At 44.6% G+C, this 21,457-nt stretch overlaps 1 protein-coding gene across 1 annotated transcript in view; it reads right to left on the minus strand.

Annotated features, from left to right (window-relative positions):
• PCNT (pericentrin) overlaps positions 1-17,142 on the minus strand; it is an 88,064-nt gene extending 70,922 nt beyond the window's left edge. Inside the window, exons 1-6 of the mRNA XM_034065772.1 lie at positions 17,089-17,142; positions 8,488-9,165; positions 4,462-4,626; positions 854-3,313; positions 682-774; positions 314-490 (exon numbers count right to left, since the gene is read on the minus strand). Of these exons, the coding sequence (XP_033921663.1) occupies positions 314-490; positions 682-774; positions 854-3,313; positions 4,462-4,626; positions 8,488-9,165; positions 17,089-17,142 (3,627 nt within the window). The remainder of the gene's footprint in view (positions 1-313; positions 491-681; positions 775-853; positions 3,314-4,461; positions 4,627-8,487; positions 9,166-17,088) is intronic.
• Positions 17,143-21,457: the final 4,315 nt, after the last annotated feature.

Below are 21,457 nucleotides of genomic sequence, written 5' to 3' on the forward strand. Positions count from 1 at the left end.
TTTGGGTTTTTTGGCCATTGTTTTCTGATGCCATCAATTTCAGCATCCCATTTTCTTCACAATCAATATTAAAATATAATTGCAGTGAGGATCCTGGAGAACTCCTGTAGAAAACATATACTACCACCCACCACTCCTAACGCTTCAATGGCAGCATTACATAAAGGCCTTTTCCAACCTGGCTGGTTTTAAGATCACCAAATCCAACTGTTACCCAGGACTGCCAACATAAAAGAGTTCACAAAAACCAAGGAGCCTTCTTTTGCAACAGCCAGGCAACCACTGAAGTAATTCCTGTGCTCCTGTATCTCACCTGGGATTGGAGCTGAGCCTGCTCAATCTCTGCTTTGTGCGTGGCTGCCATTTGCTGCCGAAGTTCATCCAAGAGGAGCTGCTGTTGTTTATTTAGCTCAGCACGGAGCTTCTCCATTTCTTCTTCATGTCTAGAGATCAGCTCAGAGATCTCACGATTGTGCTCTCGTTCATGTACCTGCAGAGAATACTCAGCTGGAGAACTTGTTTCAACAAAATAACCAGAATTCTCCCCTCCTCCTGACCCCAAATCAAAGACACCATGGAAGAAAAGACCCAATTATTAGATATTTGCATCATTAAAACATTTATACTGCTTAAACAACACAGAGTTTGCTTCTCTGAAATCAACCCAAGGACAGCATTTACCTTTTTTATTAAGGCAATCTGTTCCTTTCTTTCTTCTTCCAACTTTTGCTGGGTTTCTATTTTATCTTTTATTTCAGCCTTTAATTCTTCTATCTGCAAACAGGCATACAAACATTTACAATGTCTACCTTAAGCATTCCAAAATCCCAAGCCTCCTGCTTGGGTTTCCTACCTCTTTCTCGTGTGTCAAACTCACTTTAGTTAATTCAGCACGGTGCTGAGTCTCCATTTTATCCATTTCCTCTCTGTAATGTTTCACCACGTTGGCTTGTGCCTCCTGTGCAGCTTGTGCAGACTGAAAGGACTCCTGCAAGCAAGCCTCAAGTTCCAGATGAGCCTTCTTCAAATGGGCAATTTCCTCAGTCAGCTGGCTTTTTTCCTCACTGTATTCAGTACTTTTGGCCTTTACTTCAGCATTAAGTTTATGGATTTCTAGGTTGCTGAAGTTTAACCTCTCCTCATATTCCAATCTTTCACACTCGTGTATTTCTTTGAGGTTCTTCACTTCAGCATTAAGTTCCTGTATGTTTCTCTCAAGATCCTCAATGATGCTAGCATTGTCTGTTAGTGTTTTTCTTGCTTTTATTAGATCCACCTCCACATCAGATAATCTCTCTCCTAAGGCTGTTTTTTCCTCTAATAAGAGTGCTAAATTTTGTTCTTTATTACTGATTTCAGCTTTGAGCAGCTCCTGTTCCTTTAGCAAGGTCTCTTCAGATACAGTTTTCTGACCAAGCAGCTCTGCTATTGTCTGGTTTTTATTCTTCTGAGCATCAAGCAGGCTTTGCATCTGATCCCTCTGACTTTGCAAAGCAGCTAACTGACGTCCAAAAAGAGACTGTACTTCACTTGTTACAGAATCAGAAGCTGTTTTCTGCTCTTGAACATCTTTTACCAATTGCTCCTGAGCTCGCAGCTGCACCATCAGCATTTCTCTCTCCTCCTGGAGGTCTTTTATCATGTCTTGCCAGGTACAGGATTTTGACACTTGTGTTGAAGTTCCTCCATCCTCACCCTGCTGCCTCATTAGAAACATTATTTTGTCTTCAAGTTCTTTCTCCTTCTCTGCTTTCTGAAGAAGTTGTTTCTCACAAGAGATCCGTGCTTCACGTTCCTCATCCAGTTCCACACACTTTTGGGAGAGCTCAGCCATTACTTCTTCCCATTTTCCAACAGCTTCTTGGGTCTCCTGGTAAGATTTCTTCAAGGCTGACTCCTTCTCATGGAGCTGCTCATTTAGCTTTAGACATCTCTCTACCAAACTGGTTGTCTCAGCAGCCTTTACACCACCACTGTGGTCACTCATTCTGCTTTGGTGCAGGGAGCTATCTGACAGAAATGAAACAAAGGCCTTTGCACTCACCTCAGTCTCTTCAGAAGTCTCTTGAGCCAAGTCACTAGGATGTATTTCCTCATCAAGGCCAAAGCTTAATGCAGATAAAAAATCTCTGCTGGGTTCTAGAAGCACACTGTCTAACCCATACCTACTGCACCTACCTTCTTCAATGGCATAACCTTCAGAAGTGCTGGATGCACATGATTCTTCTGGTCTCTCAGTGGAGATGAGATATTTAGCCAATATACCTTCATCACCACTAAAAAGCCCCACTTCTGGCAAGTGTCCTTGAGACAGGTCATCATCTTCACCGTTTTCATTGTTCTCTGTGACCTCTGAATTCTTGATTTCTGCTAATGGATCCCTTGAGGAGCCTACTCCCAAGCCATACTGGAACTCTAGTTCTTCATGAACTAGCTCATCTTCACCTGTCAACTGGTGTGGCTTATTCCACATTGCATCAAATTCTGCTCTCATCTCTGGTAAAATCTGGTTTTCCCTCAAAGTCATTACCTTTTTATTGGAGACAACGTCTTCATCAGGCTTTTGCCTTATATCTGTAGTGGCTTTAGCCTCATAAAGTTGCTTCTCATTTAATTCCTTGATGAGAGAATTGAGTTTCTGAATCTTTCCAGGAGAGGACTGTTTTACTTGTTTATATTGCTCAGCTTCCTTGAGCTGCGCTTCTGCATCAGAAAGTTGCAACTTAAGCCCATCAATCAAACCCTTGTACTTAGTTTCAATTTCAGATTTTTCTCTCTCAAAGTCTTCCTGTTGGTTCTCAAGTCTCTTCCTCAAAGATTCTTTATTAACTTCAGACTCATGAAGACTCTTATTCAAGTCAATTATTATGCCATTCAAACTCTGAACATGCTCTTCAGAATTCAGAGCACAGAGCTCTCTTTTTAGCTCTTCAAGTTCATTCTTATATTTCAAAACCATTTCTTCTTCATATACCTGCCTGGCTTCTGCAATTTCCCTTCTGTGGCACTTCTCCAGCTCAGCCCTCAAGTTCTCCAACTGTCTGCAAATATCCTTCTCATGACTGATTGTCAGTTCTTCAACATGTTGTTGTTCTTTCATTTTGGATAAAGCTATTTCATTTTTCAATTCTCTTATTTCTGAGTCCCGGAGAGAAAGGGTATGTTGTAATACAGACAGTCTTTCTGATGCCACTAGATCTTGGAGACTTTTAACATCTTGTTCTTTTTCTTCCGTGCTTTTGCATAGCTGTTGAATTGTATCTTCCACATTCTCTTCCATTTGGGCAAATGTATTTTCTTTATCTTTGGCATTCTGAAACAAAAAATACTGCATATGAACTATGCCACTGAAATACATTTTAATTTCCCTAAGCCTCATGCTTTCAATTTATCTTCCTAAATAATACTTACTATTAAGTGTAGGGTGTATCATTGGCGTAAGCAACAGGATTTTTAACTACATCCTTGAGAGCTGAAAGGATTACTGAAAGACTCTGGGAACAAATATGGCAACAAGTAGCAAATTATCTAAGCAATAAATGCTGCATCACTGAGTCCAAAAAAGAAAGAAAATAGTGGCTGTCTCAAACTTCAGGTATTTTACTTAAAACAAAGACAGAGCTACAGATGCCTCTCTACCTCACATCCATTTACTCCCGCAGGCAGGAGTAGGCTAACTTAAGAGCCACCTCATCTGACTCACTTATAAGCTTAAGGCTTCTACACATGGCATTGCAGGTTATGTGCTTAAAGGAAATCAGACCTTTTAGGCTGTTCCTTTAATGTATGCTTACACAGCAAATCCAACAACCTTCACCCCACTGCAAGCCTCTGTTAGTTATGTTCCCACATGCCTCAAAGAATCCTACAATGGTTTGAGCTGGAAGCAAGCTTAAAGCTCATCCAGCTCCAACCCCTGCCACAGGCAGGGACACCTTCCACTGGAGCAGCTGCTCCAAGCCCCTGTGTCCAGCTTGGCCTTGAGCACTGCCAGGGATGGGGCAGCCACAGCTTCTCTGGGCACCCTGTGCCAAAGGCTTGGAACCAGATAGATCAGCTTCTGATGGAAAGTTCTTCATGTTATACAACAGCTGAGTAACAGAGTTAAAGAGCAATGCTTCTGCAACAGAAACCAATGGAGTAATTTCAACAAATTAACCCATTTTCAAGAACCAGTACTAAATCTTTTGTTTCATTTAAAAAAACAAACAAACAAAAAACAAACTTCAATTGTAAGCAGCTGGTTTTGATTTAGCTGAATATCAGTACCTTCAGAAGAATAAACGTTTAATTCCATGCTAAACTGTAGTTTCACTCCTGCAGCATCAGTGTTGCCTCACAGACAAATTTAAAGTTCCTGACAGGATCTTCCTCCAAAAAGTACCACCTTGGCTTGCATGACCACACCAAAACCCTTACTACCTACAACTCCCAATTATAAAGACACTTCAACCACTATACCTTTTGAGAAGACTCAAGCTGTACTTCCAGGTCATGTGCTTTCTCACGCAGCATCTCCAAATGTGCATTTTGCTCTCTGATACGGTTCTGAAACAAGGACATCTGTTGCTGGGCTTCTAATGCTTCATTCTTCTCAGGGCTTGTACTCCTCAGCACCTCATTAACCTGAACACAGAAAGACAGAGTCATAAGAAAGTTGATGATGGAACCCCTACACAAGTCTCACTGTATGCATGAAATATACTGCATTCATTTACTGCAGATGTACCCTGTGTCTTCAATGAGTAAGAATCTCCCTAAAAAGTCAGACAACACTTACCCTGTTTTAGATACTACCACTCACCATAAAGACATAAATGGACTAGATGATCTCCAGAGGCCCCTTCTACCCTAGCAGTTCTGTGATTCTGCTTGATAATTCATCTCTGTGAAAGCTCCAAAATGAAACAGAACTTCCAAAGGACTGGACATACTCATACGAGGACAATGAACAAACCCAGTCTTCTCTGCAAAGGATTTACAGCTCAATACTAAAGGGTTTTCTTTCCACCGCCCTCCATATGAAAAGAGAACATTCACCCCTATGTGGGTAAAGTAAAATACATTAATTATTTAAACCTTTTTCTAAAGAATTTGCTAACACCAAGCAGATAACATTTAAGAGAGTTCTATTAGTACTTCCATCTGTTATCAAAGTTGACATGCTTCCACAAACAAATATTACTGGCCTCAGAATATGCCCAAAGTGCTATTTAGAGGCTTTATCGTTGTTTTTCACAATGGTTTATTGAGCAAATCCCAACAATCATCTGCAGAGTAATTTTCACTATTACCACGTATTTATCAGAGCACTAAGAATTGTCCATAGAAAGCAGGATTTCTGTTCTTTTCCAAAATTTCATTTAGCAGAGGATTTCTCTTCCCTGCTCCATCCCTGGCAGTGTTCAAAACCAGCTTGGACAGAGCCTTGGGTGATATGGTTTAGTGTGAGGTGTTCCTGCCCATGGCAGGGGGGGTGGAACTGGATGAGGTTAAGGTCCTTTCCAACCCAACTATTCTACGATTCTATGATTCCAGGACATGAGCAACCCCTTCAAGCCAAGCCCTGAACTTCAGGAAGTCCCAGGTTTTACTTGTAATTCTTATTGCCTTCCTTTCCTATTCAGCCATTTCAACTATGTAATCCCTCCTAGCACCACTGCTACCTTGCAAACCTGATATGGTGAGTAAACAGAGATATACCTCTTTGGCATATACTTCAAGGCTCCTGAGACAGCAAATATACAGGTGTGCAGAGAGAACAGCCACTGGAACACTGAGCATCACCCAATAGAGATAAAGGGGTTTTGTTGGGTCTTTTGTTTGGTTTTCAATTTAAAGTAGATGAAAGGCTGCAGTATATCCTGTTATCCAGGGATTAGACCCACGATCAACTTGCGGCACTGAAGCATGCTCCTGTGTGTCACAGGGGCTGCAGCAATTGTCTTCGCGTTATTTAAATGTCCTTCTTTGAGGCAAGTCACATTACCACGTTATCTTAGCGACTGCAGACAAGTATTTAACACACTCTGAGTTTCTGTGGCCTTAACAGCAAAACAAGAAACAGGTACAACAAAGACAGAAGCTGCCCCAGTCAGTCCTGTGGTTTCTGGGAAGCAATACTGTTACAATTCTCATCGAGCAGACAGAACCTTGTATTTTAAATACTTTTTTTTTTTAATGTAGGAAACAGCTAAGAAATGAACCTACTTTTCAATTAAAAACAGCATTCAAACTTCTCGAGACAAGGCCCTTGATTCCAACTAAAACTAATTCTGTTAGCAAGCAATTCTGCAGCCAGTACATGTATGTACAGGTAAGTACCTGTTTTACACTACAAAACAGTGAAAAAGCATCATTTTATCACATTTCCAAACAATATTCAGTAATTAATCTTTTTAGTAACCCATTATTATACTCTTCTTTGACATATATATCAGCATCTTTTACTAAATATGTGTTCCTTTACTCTTACTTCAGCTGTGCAATCATTCAATACATCCCAATTGGACAAGTCAGCACTCCCCTGGTGAGTAAACAAATGGAACAAAGACTACATCATTTTAAACAGCCATTTTAAGGATACATAAGGAAAAACAATTATTTTAGAAACACCCTAAGCACATGAGCCAGAAAGGCCCATGCTGTGACACAACATACCAGTGAGAGAAAGCCCTCAATGCCAAACTCAGCTGGTTATCCATGTTCACATGAACAAAATAAATGCAAATAAAACTAAAGTTACTATGAATGGCTACTGAAAACTGTAGGGAGAAGTCTCCCCATTGAGATTCAATGTTTTATCTTCTGCTTCTGGGGCTTGCTAACATAGTTAAGCACTCCTGCATTGACTAAGAAATATTAGCTTACTAACTGAGAGGAAATTAATGGTGGTAAATGCCCCATCCCTGGCAGTGTTCAAGGCTAGGCTGGACAGAGCCTTGGTCAACACAGTCTAGTGTGAGGTGTCCCTGCCCAGGGCAGGCAGCTGGAACTAAGTGAGGTTAAGGTCCTTTTCAACCCTAACCATTCTATGAGTCTATGATTATTTAACAAACATGCTAAAATCACTCAGATAATGACAAAAGCAGTACTACTTTCTGAGACATATACTTAGCTTGGTATCTTGAAAGATATTTACCTCTCACTGAATTCACAAGACAAGGATGACAGCAGCACTCTTTAGAAAACATAGCCCAGAGCCCTCCCTGTGTTTTGAACCTGCACAAAGTAGTTTCCAAATGATTCCCGTCTCCCTAGAGGTGCCCTCTGCACATAACCTAGAAAGCAATCCCATTTGCTGTGCAAACCAGCTATTTGAACAGAAGCTGTTGAGAAGCAGTAAGTGCTTTTGTTTTGTTTCTTTAAGTTCACATGAACATAACAAGGGCACTGCTATGGTCAAGTGACAAAAACTGTATGCTTTCCTCTCAGTGCAAACAGCTTGGCATGAAGCTTCATAAAAGCCTTTGCAATGCTAACAACATGTTCAGGATACCCTGAATGTAGGGACACCCTCACAAGAGAAAGTGGGATAACACATGCAAAATGGCATACTCTGTTACTACAGGTTTGCACATACACTCGTTTGATGCTCTGATTGTATGTTGTGAAGACAAACCATGTTCAGAAGGCACTGCCTCTCCAAAATTCACCAGTCTTTGCATAGACAACATACTCAAATGCACAGGGAAACTACTGTTTCAACAGTCTCCTGCACCAGGACAGATACAGTTTGCTGTAGCCAAAGAGTTGCCTTGTAGGTTCTGAGCTTGTGAAACTATCATCAGCTAACCACTTCTGAAGCAAGCTATAAAAAAAATATCTCAAACATAATCAAAACTACATTTTGCTTATTTTTATTCCGAGACAGAAAGTATGACATGACTGTCTCATCCATAGCTGTATAAAACTAAAACTGAAACACATCATACACAAGCAGAGTCCCATTTTAAACCAGTTTGTCAGATAACATAAGGTCTATACTGGCTTTACAACGGCTGGAACATGCTGGAACAAATTCTGTTATTTCAGAAAACATAAAGCACATTTAAGCCAGTAAAGTGATGCAACACCAAACTAATCGTGTGTATTATAAGGTCCTGGCAGTTTTGCTAGTCTACTATGCCTCTCAGTCTGGACTTGCCATTTCAGAGTCACAGCCACATAACTAGAGAAGTTCTGCTGCCCAAAGAGAAGTTCATGGCAGTGAAAGGTGAAAGACCTTAATCTAGCGCTAACAGCAAACAGCTCCTTGACTGTCCAGTCCACACAATGGAGATGTTCCAGTAACTGACATCACTTTTTAAGAGTGTTAATTATTACAAGTGAAAGGTATCAGTTTACTTACTTCTCAGTGACAGCTAGTTGACAGTCCCAGAGAGCTAATATCCAGTTAAGTAAAACTGGGTTTTACTTAAAAATCACCTGGAATACTTGTTATTTGCTAATGAAGTGAAGTGAAACACAAGAAATACTAAGATTTACCTCTGTCTCTGTTGCTGTCTGTAGTAGGTTGGCATCTTCAGCCTTAAATTCTAGTAGGTTGGAGTCTCCAGTCTTAATCTCGAGCAGGTTGGCATCTCCAGCCTTAATCTCGAGCAGGTTGGAGTCTTCAGCCTTAAACTCTAGTTGTTTGGCATCTCCAGCCTTAAGCTCCAGTAGGTTGATGTCTTCAGCATAACTCTCTAGTAGGCTGGTGTCTCCAGACTTACTCTCAAGTAGACTGGTGTCTCCAGCCTTAAGCTCCAGGAGGTTGGCATCTCCAGCCTTAAGCTCCAGTAGGTTGATGTCTTCAGCATAACTCTCTAGTAGGCTGGTGTCTCCAGACTTACTCTCAAGTAGACTGGTGTCTTCAGACTTACTCTCTAGTAAGTTGGTGTTTCCAGCCTTAAGCTCCAGGAGGTTGGCATCTCCACAATTAAGCTCCAGTAGGTTGGCATCTCCAGACTTAAGCTCCAGTAGGTTGGCATCTCCAGACTTAAGCTCCAGTAGGTTGGCATCTCCAGACTTATCCTCTCTACCCTTACCAGCACCTTGGGCCACTACTGCGTGCTCTTCCTGCGGAAGGTCATGCGGGTGGACAGACGAACCCTTCCTCTTCGCCGTCTTTTTCTGCGACTGCGCGTTGTCGCCTTTTGCTTTTCGTTGTCTGAAGTAAGCAAACTGTGCAGAAAAGATTGGAAGAGGTAGAGGGAGAGGTAAGTGAGGAAGAGGAAGCAGGACCACAAGATTAACACACTCATGGGTGATGAAGATCCTATCCTGATAAAACATCTGCAGAAAAACTGCTTTATCTTCCTACTTTCTAAACATTCAGCACATACCGGATAACTGTGCAATTAAGCAAGAAACCTCACACCAGTACTAAAGACTCAATTCAATACGAGAATCCAATTTTACTCAGAGAAACTTTGTGTGTCAATGACAATCCCGAATTACAGCAAGACAGATTAGTAAAAGCACGAGTTGTTAATATACTAAAATCATTAGGAAAAAAATCATCATCGAGCAGTCTTTCTGCATGAACAGCAAAACCAATAACCCCCCCTCCAGAAGCATCTAAACAGAGCTTTGCCAGTGTAAGCTTCAAGATTAAAATTAACGGAAGTGAATCCTCATGCTCCTTCCCTGCCACCCCCTTAAGAGAACCCAGCAAAACTTCCTAGCCAGAAAGCAGCCGACAGGACATAAATAGAAAATCAATTAAGCCAGGTCATTTTAATATCTTCTGTTGAAGAATCAGATGCTCTACTTTATCAGACTATCGCAGCTTGCCGAAGCACCAGGGACTTGCAAAGAATGTCACTGCCAGAATTTATTACCCAACTTTCCTTAGCACCTTAAACAGCTTAAAAAGGATTATCAGATTTTCAGCACTAGCATTGTGTTTAGGCAGCATTACTGAGTAGCATCTCCCTCACAGCATAAATCCAGACATCCTTCTCAGGAGGAAAAAGCCTTCTCCAAGGTTACAACCACGAGTTATCAAGTGTTAATATAGCCTCGTGATGAGATAAAACACATAGTCAAATGATGATGGGATGCAAATATAATTATCAAGTTCCACCTGCAAGACATACAAAAATGCACTGCTTGACAACTTGGTTTTCCTTCAAAACAGTCACCTTGCAGGAAAATCTTGTCTCTTTCCTTCAACTTAAGCAGTGGATTTAGTTCAGCCCTTTCTCCTTATAGCCATGCCATTATAGCAACATCTACCTGCAAGCACAGCTACTCAGCAAATACAGTTACATACCTGCTACACTGAGCAGTCAGTTGAGAGGATACATTTAGAGAAAGTCATCAGTTTCATACCAGCAATTTGGATGCTTATGTACAAATAGCTTATTTTTAAGATTCTGTTCTCTTCTTTCCATAGTTATCAATACTGAATGCAGATTAAACACAGATTGTGTTGACTCTCATAAGCAAAATGAACAGAGCAGTAAGTAAAACTGCAGAGACACACAAATACAACTCTCTGAAATTAAGTGTTAACTCGAGCACTTACTGATGGCAGTATCTGTCAAAAATAGCTATTGCACCAATTAACCTGAGAACGTGTGGAAAAGGGGCAGCAGGAAACCTGCACAGTAACAGAGAGGAGAGGAAGCTGCTTTAATCAGAAAATATGAGAAAAGAGAGGCCACCATAGAGAGCAGTTCATTTAATGAAGGGAGACCAAGTATATGACATTAAAGAACCAAAACTTGCCATGACTGAACATCTAAATGAGTACGAATTCTTAAATGCACAATTATTACCAAAACTTATTTTGCCCTACTCATAGGGGTTAAGCATATGAAATCATAAAATAGATGATACATGAGCAGCAGCTCAGGGAGGGGATCCTGCCACTCTGCTGTGCTCTGGGGAGACCCCCCCTGCAGCCCTGATCCAGCTCTGGGGCAGCAGCACAAGAGGGAACTGGAGCTGCTGGAAAGAGGCCAGAGGAGGCCATGGAGCTGCTGTGAGGGCTGGAGCAGCTCTGCTCTGGAGCCAGGCTGAGAGAGCTGGGCTGGGGCAGCCTGGACAAGAGAAGGCTCCTGAAGGGGAGACCTGAGAGCACCTCCAGGGCCTAAAGGGGCTGCAGAAAAGCTGGAGAGGGGCTTGGGACAAGGGATGTAGGGACAGGCCAAGGGGAATGGTTTGAACCTGCCAGAACAGGGGAGACTGAGCTGAGCTCTTAGGCAGAAGCTGTTCCCTGGGAGGGTGCTGAGGCGCTGGCACAGGGTGCCCAGAGAAGCTGTGGCTGCCCCATCCCTGGCAGTGCTCAAGGCCAGGTTGGACACAGGGGCTTGGAGCAGCTGCTCCAGTGGAAGGGGTCCCTGCCTGTGGCAGAGGTTGGAGCTGGATGAGCTTTAAGGTCCCTTCCAACACAAACCAATCTGGGATTCTGTGCTAACTAAAATATCCAAGTACCCCAAAATTTAATGGAACTACCAGACTTGTTGGTCCATAAAAGTGTGGAGTCAAACACATTCCAGATTATTAAATCATTGGATGGGGAAAAGGTCTATTCAGGGCAGTATCAGGTTTTCAAAGCTTTTAATCAGCTACATAAATTGAACTGTCATTATAAGAGTATCAGATCACAGATCAGATACACAGTCATTCAACACGAAGTAATGCATGTAAATATGAAGAAAGCATCTAACACTGACTCTCCCCATCCCAGTGAGATTCTATCATTCCTCTTTCAAAGGACTTCATTTGCAATTTGCTTTCTAGCTCCAAAGACAAAAGCTTCACTTTTAGCCAAGATGTAGCATGGCACAGGCACACCAACAGCACTGTCCACTGCAGCACCCAAAGCAGCTCTCTGCAACACCCGGCCATTCTGCAGGTACCAATGTCATTTCACCATGTCCAGACAGTTAAAAGTGGCAGCCACAAGGCACCTCTGATCTGGCAGAGCAAGCACCACACCAGCATCCCAGAACGCAAAGAACAAGCCTGCCAGGTTTTGTGTCGTGTGGTCCCTGTGTCATCCCCATCCTGGATTAACTGCAGGAGCCAGCAGACAGGAAAACTACAGCAGATGCAGCACTGTTCAGCTTTCCCCAGCCTACCTAAAGATAATTTACTCCTCAATTCACTGCTTTACATGCTTCAAAAATTAGGACCAAAAGAATACTCACAGAAAAGGAAACACAGCAGAAAACCACATCAGCACCAAACTGGAACAGGTTGCTCAAATAAACCTGAGCCTGCCTCTTAGATACAGTAAACACAAGCAGCAAGTGCTCTTAGACAAAAGCCAGGAATGTTTTCTACAGCTTCCTCAAACTGATGAAGTGGGAGAACTTCCTAGAAACATCCCAGGCTGCTCATGGAAAGGGAAAGCTGCTCATGGTAAAGGAGCTGGGGGTGTTGATTGACAGAGGTGAACATGAGCAGCTTGTGCCCAGGCAGCCAAGGCCAACAGCATCCTAGCCTATATCAGCACCAGTGTGGCAGCAGGGCCAGGACAGGGATTGCCCCCTGTACTCAGCACTGCTGAGGCTGCACCTTGAAACCTGGGTTCAGCTCTGAACCTCTCACTACAAGAGAGACATTGAGGTGCTGGAGCAGGTCCAGAACAGGGCAATGGAGCTGATGCAGGGCCTGGAGCACAATGTGATGGAGAATGGCTGAGGGACCTGGGGGGTTCAGATGGAGAAGAGAAGGCTCAGGGGGACCTGATGGCTCCCTACAAGTGCCTCACAGGAGGATGGAGCCAGGAGGGGCTGGGCTCTGCTCCCAAGGAACAAGGGATGGGACAAGAGGAAACGGCCTCAAGCTGCACCAAGGCAGGTTTAGATGGAGCTGAAGAACAATTCCTGCCCCACAGGTGCTCAGGCATTGGAACAGGCTGCCCAGGGCAGGGCTGCAGGCACCAGCCCTGCAAGTGTTCACACAGCTGGAGACGAGGCCTCAGTGCTATGGGGCAGTGGTGGCCTTGGCAGTGCTGGGGAACGGTTGGACTGGATGAGCTTGAAGGGCTTTTCCAACCTGGTTGATGCTGTGAAAACATGTAAAATGCAGGAACAGCAAAGGCTTCTGCACATACTGGTCTGGAATGAGAGGCACAGTTGGCCAGCATGCACACTACCAAACTGAAGTGGAAAAAAACAAAGAGAAAAGCACAGGACTAAATCTTGGGGTTTGTTCTGTTCCTCAATCACTACCCTGGCCATCAGTATTGCATCTATTGAGCAGGTGTAATACAAGTTTAATAAGGTATCTGATACAGTTGGTATCTACCTGCCAAATCATGACAATTCCCAATTAATCACAGTATCATAGAATCAGACAGGTTGGAAAAGATTTTTCAGACCATCCCATTCAACATTTAGCCCAGGTGATAATTTAAATACATTTCAGTAATGGAGATTTAATTCCTATATGAAAGAGAATAGCATGAGCACTGTTTTAAAGAGGAAAGCATTCATATCATGTTCCTTCCCCAAGTCATTATTTAGCAGACTAAAATCTAAGTATGCCAAAGACAAAAAAAAAACACTTGGGGGGAAATAAGAGGAGGGCAAAACCTCCTCCAGCATTTCACAATTCCAGATTCAAGCACTATCAGCCTGCAGTCAGCACGACTGCATAGGTTGCTATATGTACATTGCTACAACAGAGGCCCACAGCACACAACTGGTGGGAGCAACCCCAAAGTGATGCAGGAACATGATTCAGGATGCTGATCTGAATGAATACTGAGCACTTAAGTATCACTGCAGAGATGGGATCACCTTAAGCTGCTGTTGGCCTGCCCAACAGGAAGGAAGTACTGTATTTGCTCTTGGACATTTCTCCCTTTCAAAACTGCATTTCTATTCATGAAGAGGGCAGCAGCAAGAAAACAGGAAAATGAAAAGAACTGAAAGGAGAAAGATTTCCCCACTGCTCTATCATAAAGAGCCTTCAAAAACATGAGTTATCCAAAGGAAGTTTTTTTAAGGAAGTTACAGTCCTGCAGCCCACTTATTCAGCAGCATGACCACATCCTGCTATGGGCTTAAGAATAATAGAACCATGGAATGGTTTGTGTTGGAAGGGACCTTAAAGCTCATCCAGCTCCAGCCCCTGCCACAGGCAGGGACCCCTTCCACTGAAGCAGCTGCTCCAAGCCCCTGTGTCCAACCTGGCCTTGAGCACTGCCAGGGATGGGGCAGCCACAGCTTCTCTGGGCACCCTGTGCCAGCACCTCAGCACCCTCACAGGGAACAGCTTCTGCCTAAGAGCTCAGCTCAGTCTCCCCTGTTCTGGCAGGTTCAAGCCATTCCCCTTGGCCTGTCCCTACATCCCTTGTCCCAAGCCCCTCTCCAGGTTTCCTGCAGCCCCTTTAGGCACTGGAGCTGCTCTCAGGTGTCCCCTTCAGGAGCCTTCTCTTGTCCAGACTGAACAAGCACAGCTCTCTCAGCCTGTCAATGTTAAGAACATGCAAAGGACTACCCCAAGTAAGATCAAAGGTGCGTTTATTCCAGTAATTCACCCAATATGAATCTGTTCCATAAGTTAGCTCTACAACTTCAGGTATGTAAGTAAAACTACAAAAGCTATACATGTCAGAAGTTAGGTGTAAGCATAGCAAGGAGTGTGTACCTCATACATTTGCCTTCCATACCTAACATAATATTTTTGTGTCTAATAAGCTCCCATGGGTATTACTTCCATTCATTCGGCCGAGGTTTTTTGAAGATGGTCTGGTGCAAGCAACCTGCCAGCCAAGTAATAGATCTCTGTTACATTTTAATAAGCAGAGGGAGCACTACATCTATCTTTACCTTTCTAAACCCTTCCCTCTCCTCTTAGCGTACCACATATATGATACCAGGGAACAGCAACATTGATACTGCTTCTAAGAATTTACCTGTCTTAAATGGGCAGATAAGAGACATTTAGCACATAGTTAAGTAAGAAATAACATGCAACATTGGCTCTGCACACATAATGTGAAACATAATGCAAGGCCCCACATTTTTTTTCCCCAATGGCAAACAACAGCTGTACAACAGGTGGAAACTAATAACTGATTCAAGGAAAGTCCATCCCATTTTTCTAACTATAGACAGATACAGCACTTTGAGAAGGGTTATAAACGTTAACACAAGTCTTGCACAGCTAATGCAACTTTTCAACATGAAAAGCTCCTGTTCTCGAAGTTTTCTCTCTTGCTATTAATCCAAACACTAATCTTGCAATGGATCTTCAACAAGGGACTGTGTCCACACAGCGTGTAACAAGGCTGTGAGGGCAAGTGGATGAGGAGCTGCTGAGTGGGAGTGGGGAGTGTGGCAACCATAGCTGCACCTGGGTGGGATACACCAGGGACAGGCCCCCCGTGAAGCTGTGACAGTGCAGCTATAGCCACAACCCCACTCCCTTCCCACTAACTCTTTATCCTTGCCTTCTGTGCAACATGGGGAGAAGGGAGCTGAAAAGATCCAAGGCAGATAGTACAGCTCCAAGCCACCTTTGACGACACCAGCTCAATTTCCAGACAGGTCCCCTGCAGAAAGAACCATGTCCCTGTGCCTGTCGGAGAATCACTAGGAAAGATATCAGGAACAAAGGGGCTGCAGTACATCATGGGAAAACCTAATCTGTCCCAAATACCCCCAAAACCCTGTGCAGCCTCAGTTATTCCCTTCTACCTACAGTACCTCATTCCAGTGCTGCTGGGGTCACAAAAACAAGGAAAAGCTGTAGCTGCAGACAAGCCAGTCTTATTCAGCAGTAGATTCACAGAAACAGAACATGAATAACAGCTCACATCCTGCACTTCGGGTCAGGGCAATACCCAGCACAGAGCCAGGCTGAGGGAAATTGAACAGAGCAACCCCAAGGAGAAGGACTTGGGGTTGTTCGTGGATGAGAAGCTCCCCATGACCCGGTCTCAGTGAGCGCTTGAGCCCAGAACCTCCTGTGTCCTCAGCTGCACCCCCAGAGCGTGAGCAGCAGCTCAGGGAGGGGATCCTGCCCCTCTGCTGTGCTCTGGGGAGACCCCCCCTGCAGTCCTGATCCAGCTCTGGGGCAGCAGCACAAGAGGGACCTGGAGCTGCTGGAGTGAGGCCAGAGGAGGCCATGGAGCTGCTGCAAGGGCTGGAGCAGCTCTGCTCTGGAGCCAGGCTGAGAGAGCTGGGCTGGGGCAGCCTGGACAAGAGAAGGCTCCTGAAGGGGAGACCTGAGAGCAGCTCCAGTGCCTAAAGGGGCTGCAGGAAAGCTGGAGAGGGGCTTGGGACAAGGGATGTAGGGACAGGCCAAGGGGAATGGCTTGAACCTGCCAGAACAGGGGAGACTGAGCTGAGCTCTTAGGCAGAAGCTGCTCCCTGTGAGGGTGCTGAGGCGCTGGCACAGGGTGCCCAGAGAAGCTGTGGCTGCCCCATCCCTGGCAGTGTTCAGGCAGGGGTTGGAACTTGATGGATGAGCTTTCAGGTCCCTTCCAACCCAAACCAGTCTGTGATTAGTAATTCGGCATTTCTAACCAGGTTTTTTCAAGAAAGCAAGTGTTTTTTAAGAGGGTTAACCTATATCAGGTGTTAATCATATAGTTACAAACAATAATTACCGTGAGGTCTCTCAGCAATCCTACCAAACCACCTAACTGCTGACACAGAGCAGCTGAAAGCTTGTGAAGTGCTCCCTAAGGGCACAACTGGCAACAGCCCAACTCAGTTCTCCAGTAACCCACCTGCAGACACTAGGACCAGCCACTGAGATAATAAAACACAGAATAGCTAATTCGGGGTGAGAGTCTCGCCTGGAAATACAGTATTTCCGCAAGTAACTGAGTGGAATGCTAGACAAAAATAGGAAAAATAATAATATAATAAATAACGAAATAGAAAAATAATAATAACGATAAAATCCAACCAATGTGAACCACAACCAAACAACTCCCTCCAAAACAACCCAACAGGCAGAAACAGGGGGAAGAACACATGCACCACTTGAAGCAGCTCCTTGCTCACTAACGCTTATGCTTATATACCGTCTGTACCCGGGGCCGGCAGAGGGGCTGCCGAGGGCACCGCAGGGAGCCAAGCCGGGACCTGCGCGGACCCCCCATGACAGGAACCCCCCCTCCATCCTCACCTTGGCCCTGCCAGCTTCCAGCTTCCGTCTCCACGCCTCCTCCTCCGCTTCCATGTGGTGGGCGAGCGGGGCACGCTGAGGCGGAGCCGAGCCCACCCGCGCCCCTCACGGCCCCCCTCACACCACAGCGGACACACAAGGTTCGGTCATGGCCGCCTCAGAGCTTTGTCCCCGCCCACCCGAGCGCCTCAGCCAACCCGAAGGAGGATATCTCCAGTACTGGCCAATGAGAGCGCAGAGGTTGGGCGCAGAGGGAGGAAGCTGCGCGGGTATTGGCGAAGGCCGCCAGCCAATGGCGAGAGCAGCCGTTAGGCTCGCCCCGCCCACCCCGGGATGGACAGCGCGCCCTCCTCCGCAGGTCCCGCTGCCGCCGCTTGCTCCCGCCCCCTCAGCAGCCACCAATGGGAACGCGGCAGTCGGCAGCTCGCCCTGCTCTGAGTGGTCAGTTTCAAACGGGCCGCCAGCCATGGCCCCGCCCAGAGACGGGAGGCAGCCAATGGGGAGAGGGGGCGTGTGCCGTGGGAGAGCGCACGCAGGTGTTGCCGAGCAACGGTCAGAGGCGGTTTGGGCGGGCTCCGGGGCGGCTGAGGTACGGGTGCTTCTGTCCGCTCTGCAGCCGCGGGTCCGGCGGTGATGGCCTTGTTGGGGATACAGAGATGTGTTGGTGCGGCATTAACCACGTTAGTTGTAAGGTTATCAGTCTTTGCAGCACACCCGATCTGTTCCCCTGTGCGTGTTCGGCAACCGGGTTTTAGCGTCTCCCTGCTTTGTTTTATTGCGGCTGTCAGTGCACCTGTAGGATCCCTTCATCAAGGAAGAACCAGGGCAGGGAGAGTGAACGGCTGGAAGTAACTGTCAGGTAACAAGGAGAAGTAAGGTGTTCCTGTCTTAGTACCGAGAACAATTAACCCTAACAGGTTAATTATATATTATGTATATTATACTCTTAACATCATATAATTAACCACTTAACACAAGTGGTGGTTTCTTTGTGTCTTGAAGTCATCAATCCAGTTTGTCACTCGACAGTTCAGAGATTGTCTCTTGCTATCTGACTTTTTCTATCCAATAAATACTGAAATGCAAGCATCTTCATGATGTATTAACTCCTTTTCTATCCCTTGACCTTTCTGTGCATTTAGCCATTAGGTTGGGCTCTTCTCTGTGTGGGTTTTTGCCCCGAATTCAGATACTGCATCATCCAGGCCATGAGCTGGACCTCTGCTCCTGTGAACTGTGTCTGTGCCATCTGGGTTGCCCATGTCTATATCATCCACCATCCAAAAAGGATGTAGGGAGAAACATGTTCTCATTCTCGGAATAAACCATTCTGTATCCATCTCCTGGTTTCCCACATATAAATAGGTAAATCAGCATAGACAACAAAAAGACTGGAGCAGTGTGTGCTCAGTGCTCCAAAGAGTGAGGACACTAGGAGCAAGGAAGGGCTGGCATCCCTGTCTCCATCCAGAGCTCAGGTAAAGGTTAAGTTTTAAGCCACGGCAAAGGTTGCAAGGGGACAATACGTGTTGACTTCCCTTCAAGACCAATTTTGTTCTTCTAAGAATGGATGTTTCAGTGGGTAAACCATTCAGGGTCATTAACTATGACTCTGGTGGATGTTCTGAGACTAATCCTGCTCATCTCTTCCTTTGTCAGCCCTGGTATTGATGTGTTTTTCCTGGTAGTGCTGCCATGCCCTCTAACACCACAGCCAGGATGCTGAGTTTGCCCCCAGTCAGTGCTAAGAGACTAAGTCTGAGTTATGAAGTTCCTTAGTGCAAAAGGTGGTGTAATTGGTACCATCTGAGAAGCAAAAGGAAACAAGTAAGCTCAGAGCAAAGAGGTTCCTTAAAAAAGACAATATGGCATTTATAATGGCAATTTTGTCCAATCAAACATTTCACTTGGAGAAAAATAAATGGTTTAAAATAATTCTGCTTGACTTCTTGCTCCAGCTAAAAAAGTGAAATTAATAAGTCATGTTTGTTTGGGTTTTGGTTTATTGTTGTTTGAGGTTTTAATAACCAACACGTGCATTATATCTTCTTATATCCCTGTCTGTTAAAATGTGAGGATTTCAAGTGCTAGTCTAATTGAATTGACTCAAGTGGAAGTATGTGAAAAGGGACCTAAGATCAGGCTGGCAACAAAACCATAACAGAACTCTGGAAGCTGCTGCAGCCTATCTGCAAATAAATGAGCAGTGCTTGCAGACTAGTGGTTTGCCATGGTCATATAAGAAGACAGTAATAATGTAGTGAAGTATCATGTATGATTAGCATAGTGCACTTAAGTGTAATTAAGGTAAATAAGGAGTCTTACTTGCACTGTTGCATGACAGAGCATGAAATAACTCTTAATTGTAATGTTTTATTCGTACGCTTAGCTTCAAATGTACATAGCACATTATTGCAACACATGAGGGTGCTGAGGCGCTGGCACAGGGTGCCCAGAGAAGCTGTGGCTGCCCCATCCCTGGCAGTGCTCAAGGCCAGGTTGGACACAGGGGCTTGGAGCAGCTGCTCCAGTGGAAGGGGTCCCTGCCTGTGGCAGGGGTTGGAGCTGGAGGAGCTTTAAGGTCCCTTCCAACCCAAACCAGGCTGGGATTCTGTAAGATCCTCTTCTATCATCTGGCACATTCCTGGCAAGTCATACATTATCAGTTTGTAAGGTGTCCCTACAGCAGGGATCCCATTGTGGCAAGGCCATCCGTAAGTGTGGGAAAGGCTAGATTCTTTAGCAGATGTGCTGGAAAGTATGTTTTTTATCTAGTATTGGATTGTTACATAGAGCAGAAGTTTTTTTGCTCTTCCTTTTCTCTATAGTCGGTTCAGTTGCTTAACACTGGCATTGTATTTTTAATGGAATACTTGTTTCTCTTTGTCAGCCTTTCTTGTAAACTTCTATTTGTGTTGCAAGGAAGGCTCTAGAAAGTTAAGGTATCAGGAACACTGTATGATGGCAGTTGATAGTAAACCATCAGCTCAATATTCAGCAGCAGTCTAAAAGTCTACTTACAGCATCAGCAATCTTGTATGTGTTGTGGTCCTGTGGAGACACCAGCGTAGCTTCCTTTGCTACCTCACTGCCCAAATGCTGCCCACAACCCTGGTCACCCCCTCACAGAAGGGTTTATGAGTTAGAAAGGTAAAGAGAGAAGCAACTAGAATAAACATGAGACTGTGCAGGCAGTATAGCCAAGGTGTGACCATAGTGCAGCTGAGGCAGCACCTTCTGATAGCCACTGATAGCAGAAGCCAGTAGGTGGGTATGGGGGTAGTCTGTGTGGGCTTTTGCATTATACCTTCCCAGCTGAGTGATGAGATCAATAGGTAAAGGAAATCTGCTATTTTAGGACAAAACAAACTGGTTATTTTGCTTAGAAAAGAGGCATCTGGATTGGGATATGGTACCTAAACGATTCTATGATTCCAAGTTACAAGGGGTGTGGAAAAATTCCTGGAGAGCACTAGTATAAATTTCACATAACAGATGAGAAGCTTTCCAATGAACTTTTCAGGGATCTAGGTTTAAATCAATCTAAACGTTAATCCTTTTTTTGCCTAACACATCAATAAACAATATTTATGCATTTTACTTCCATAGCCACGTTTATGCTTAAGTTTAAGATAAATGGGAAACTCGTTGTTGCCCAAAGAATGAGGGATCAAAGATGTTAGAGAGAAAAGAAGGAAAATCTATGGGGCTTTTAAAGCACAAAAGTGTACACAGTGGTTTCTCAGGACAACTGCTGGCACGTGAGAGAGTTTTCTGCCCTGCCTTAGAGCAATTGTGACTGTGCTCTGCCAAAGAAAGCTGAGGCTCAGCTCTGACATAGTGCAGCTATTTTTGGGATCCCCATGTCTCAGTTTCTATGACCTGTCCAGAGACACCAGCCTGTGTATTTTTAAGGACAGATTGTACACACATGCTGCGTGGGTCACAGCTGGAGGAGGTGATCCTACAGCATCTATCAGTTGCTCCAGCCACCAGCAGTGGCTCAGCTGCAGTTTTGCTGTGGCCTTCAAATAAGGAAGAGGTTGTAACTTTGCTCTCCAGGCTTAAAATATGAAACTGAGTATGAATGACTGTTACTTGACTTCTTTCTCATGCTTTGGTGTTGATTTTATGGATGTCCCTGTAAAATGTTGCTGGTTTTTATGCTGGGAGACGGAGACACCTTACAGTTTGTTTGGGAGATGGTAAGCAAATGGATGTTATACCATATACCATAGCCTCTCTACTATTTTACTCATCCAGGGATGAGTTCCAGCTATGCTCCTTAATTTTTCGAGGTTTTAGTTACCACCTGGTCATGAAAACTCATATGAAGAACTATGCTGAAAGTCTGCCTTACAACGACATA

This window comes from Melopsittacus undulatus, chromosome 8 (assembly GCF_012275295.1).
Source record: "Melopsittacus undulatus isolate bMelUnd1 chromosome 8, bMelUnd1.mat.Z, whole genome shotgun sequence".
In the NCBI taxonomy this organism is placed as follows: domain Eukaryota; kingdom Metazoa; phylum Chordata; class Aves; order Psittaciformes; family Psittaculidae; genus Melopsittacus; species Melopsittacus undulatus.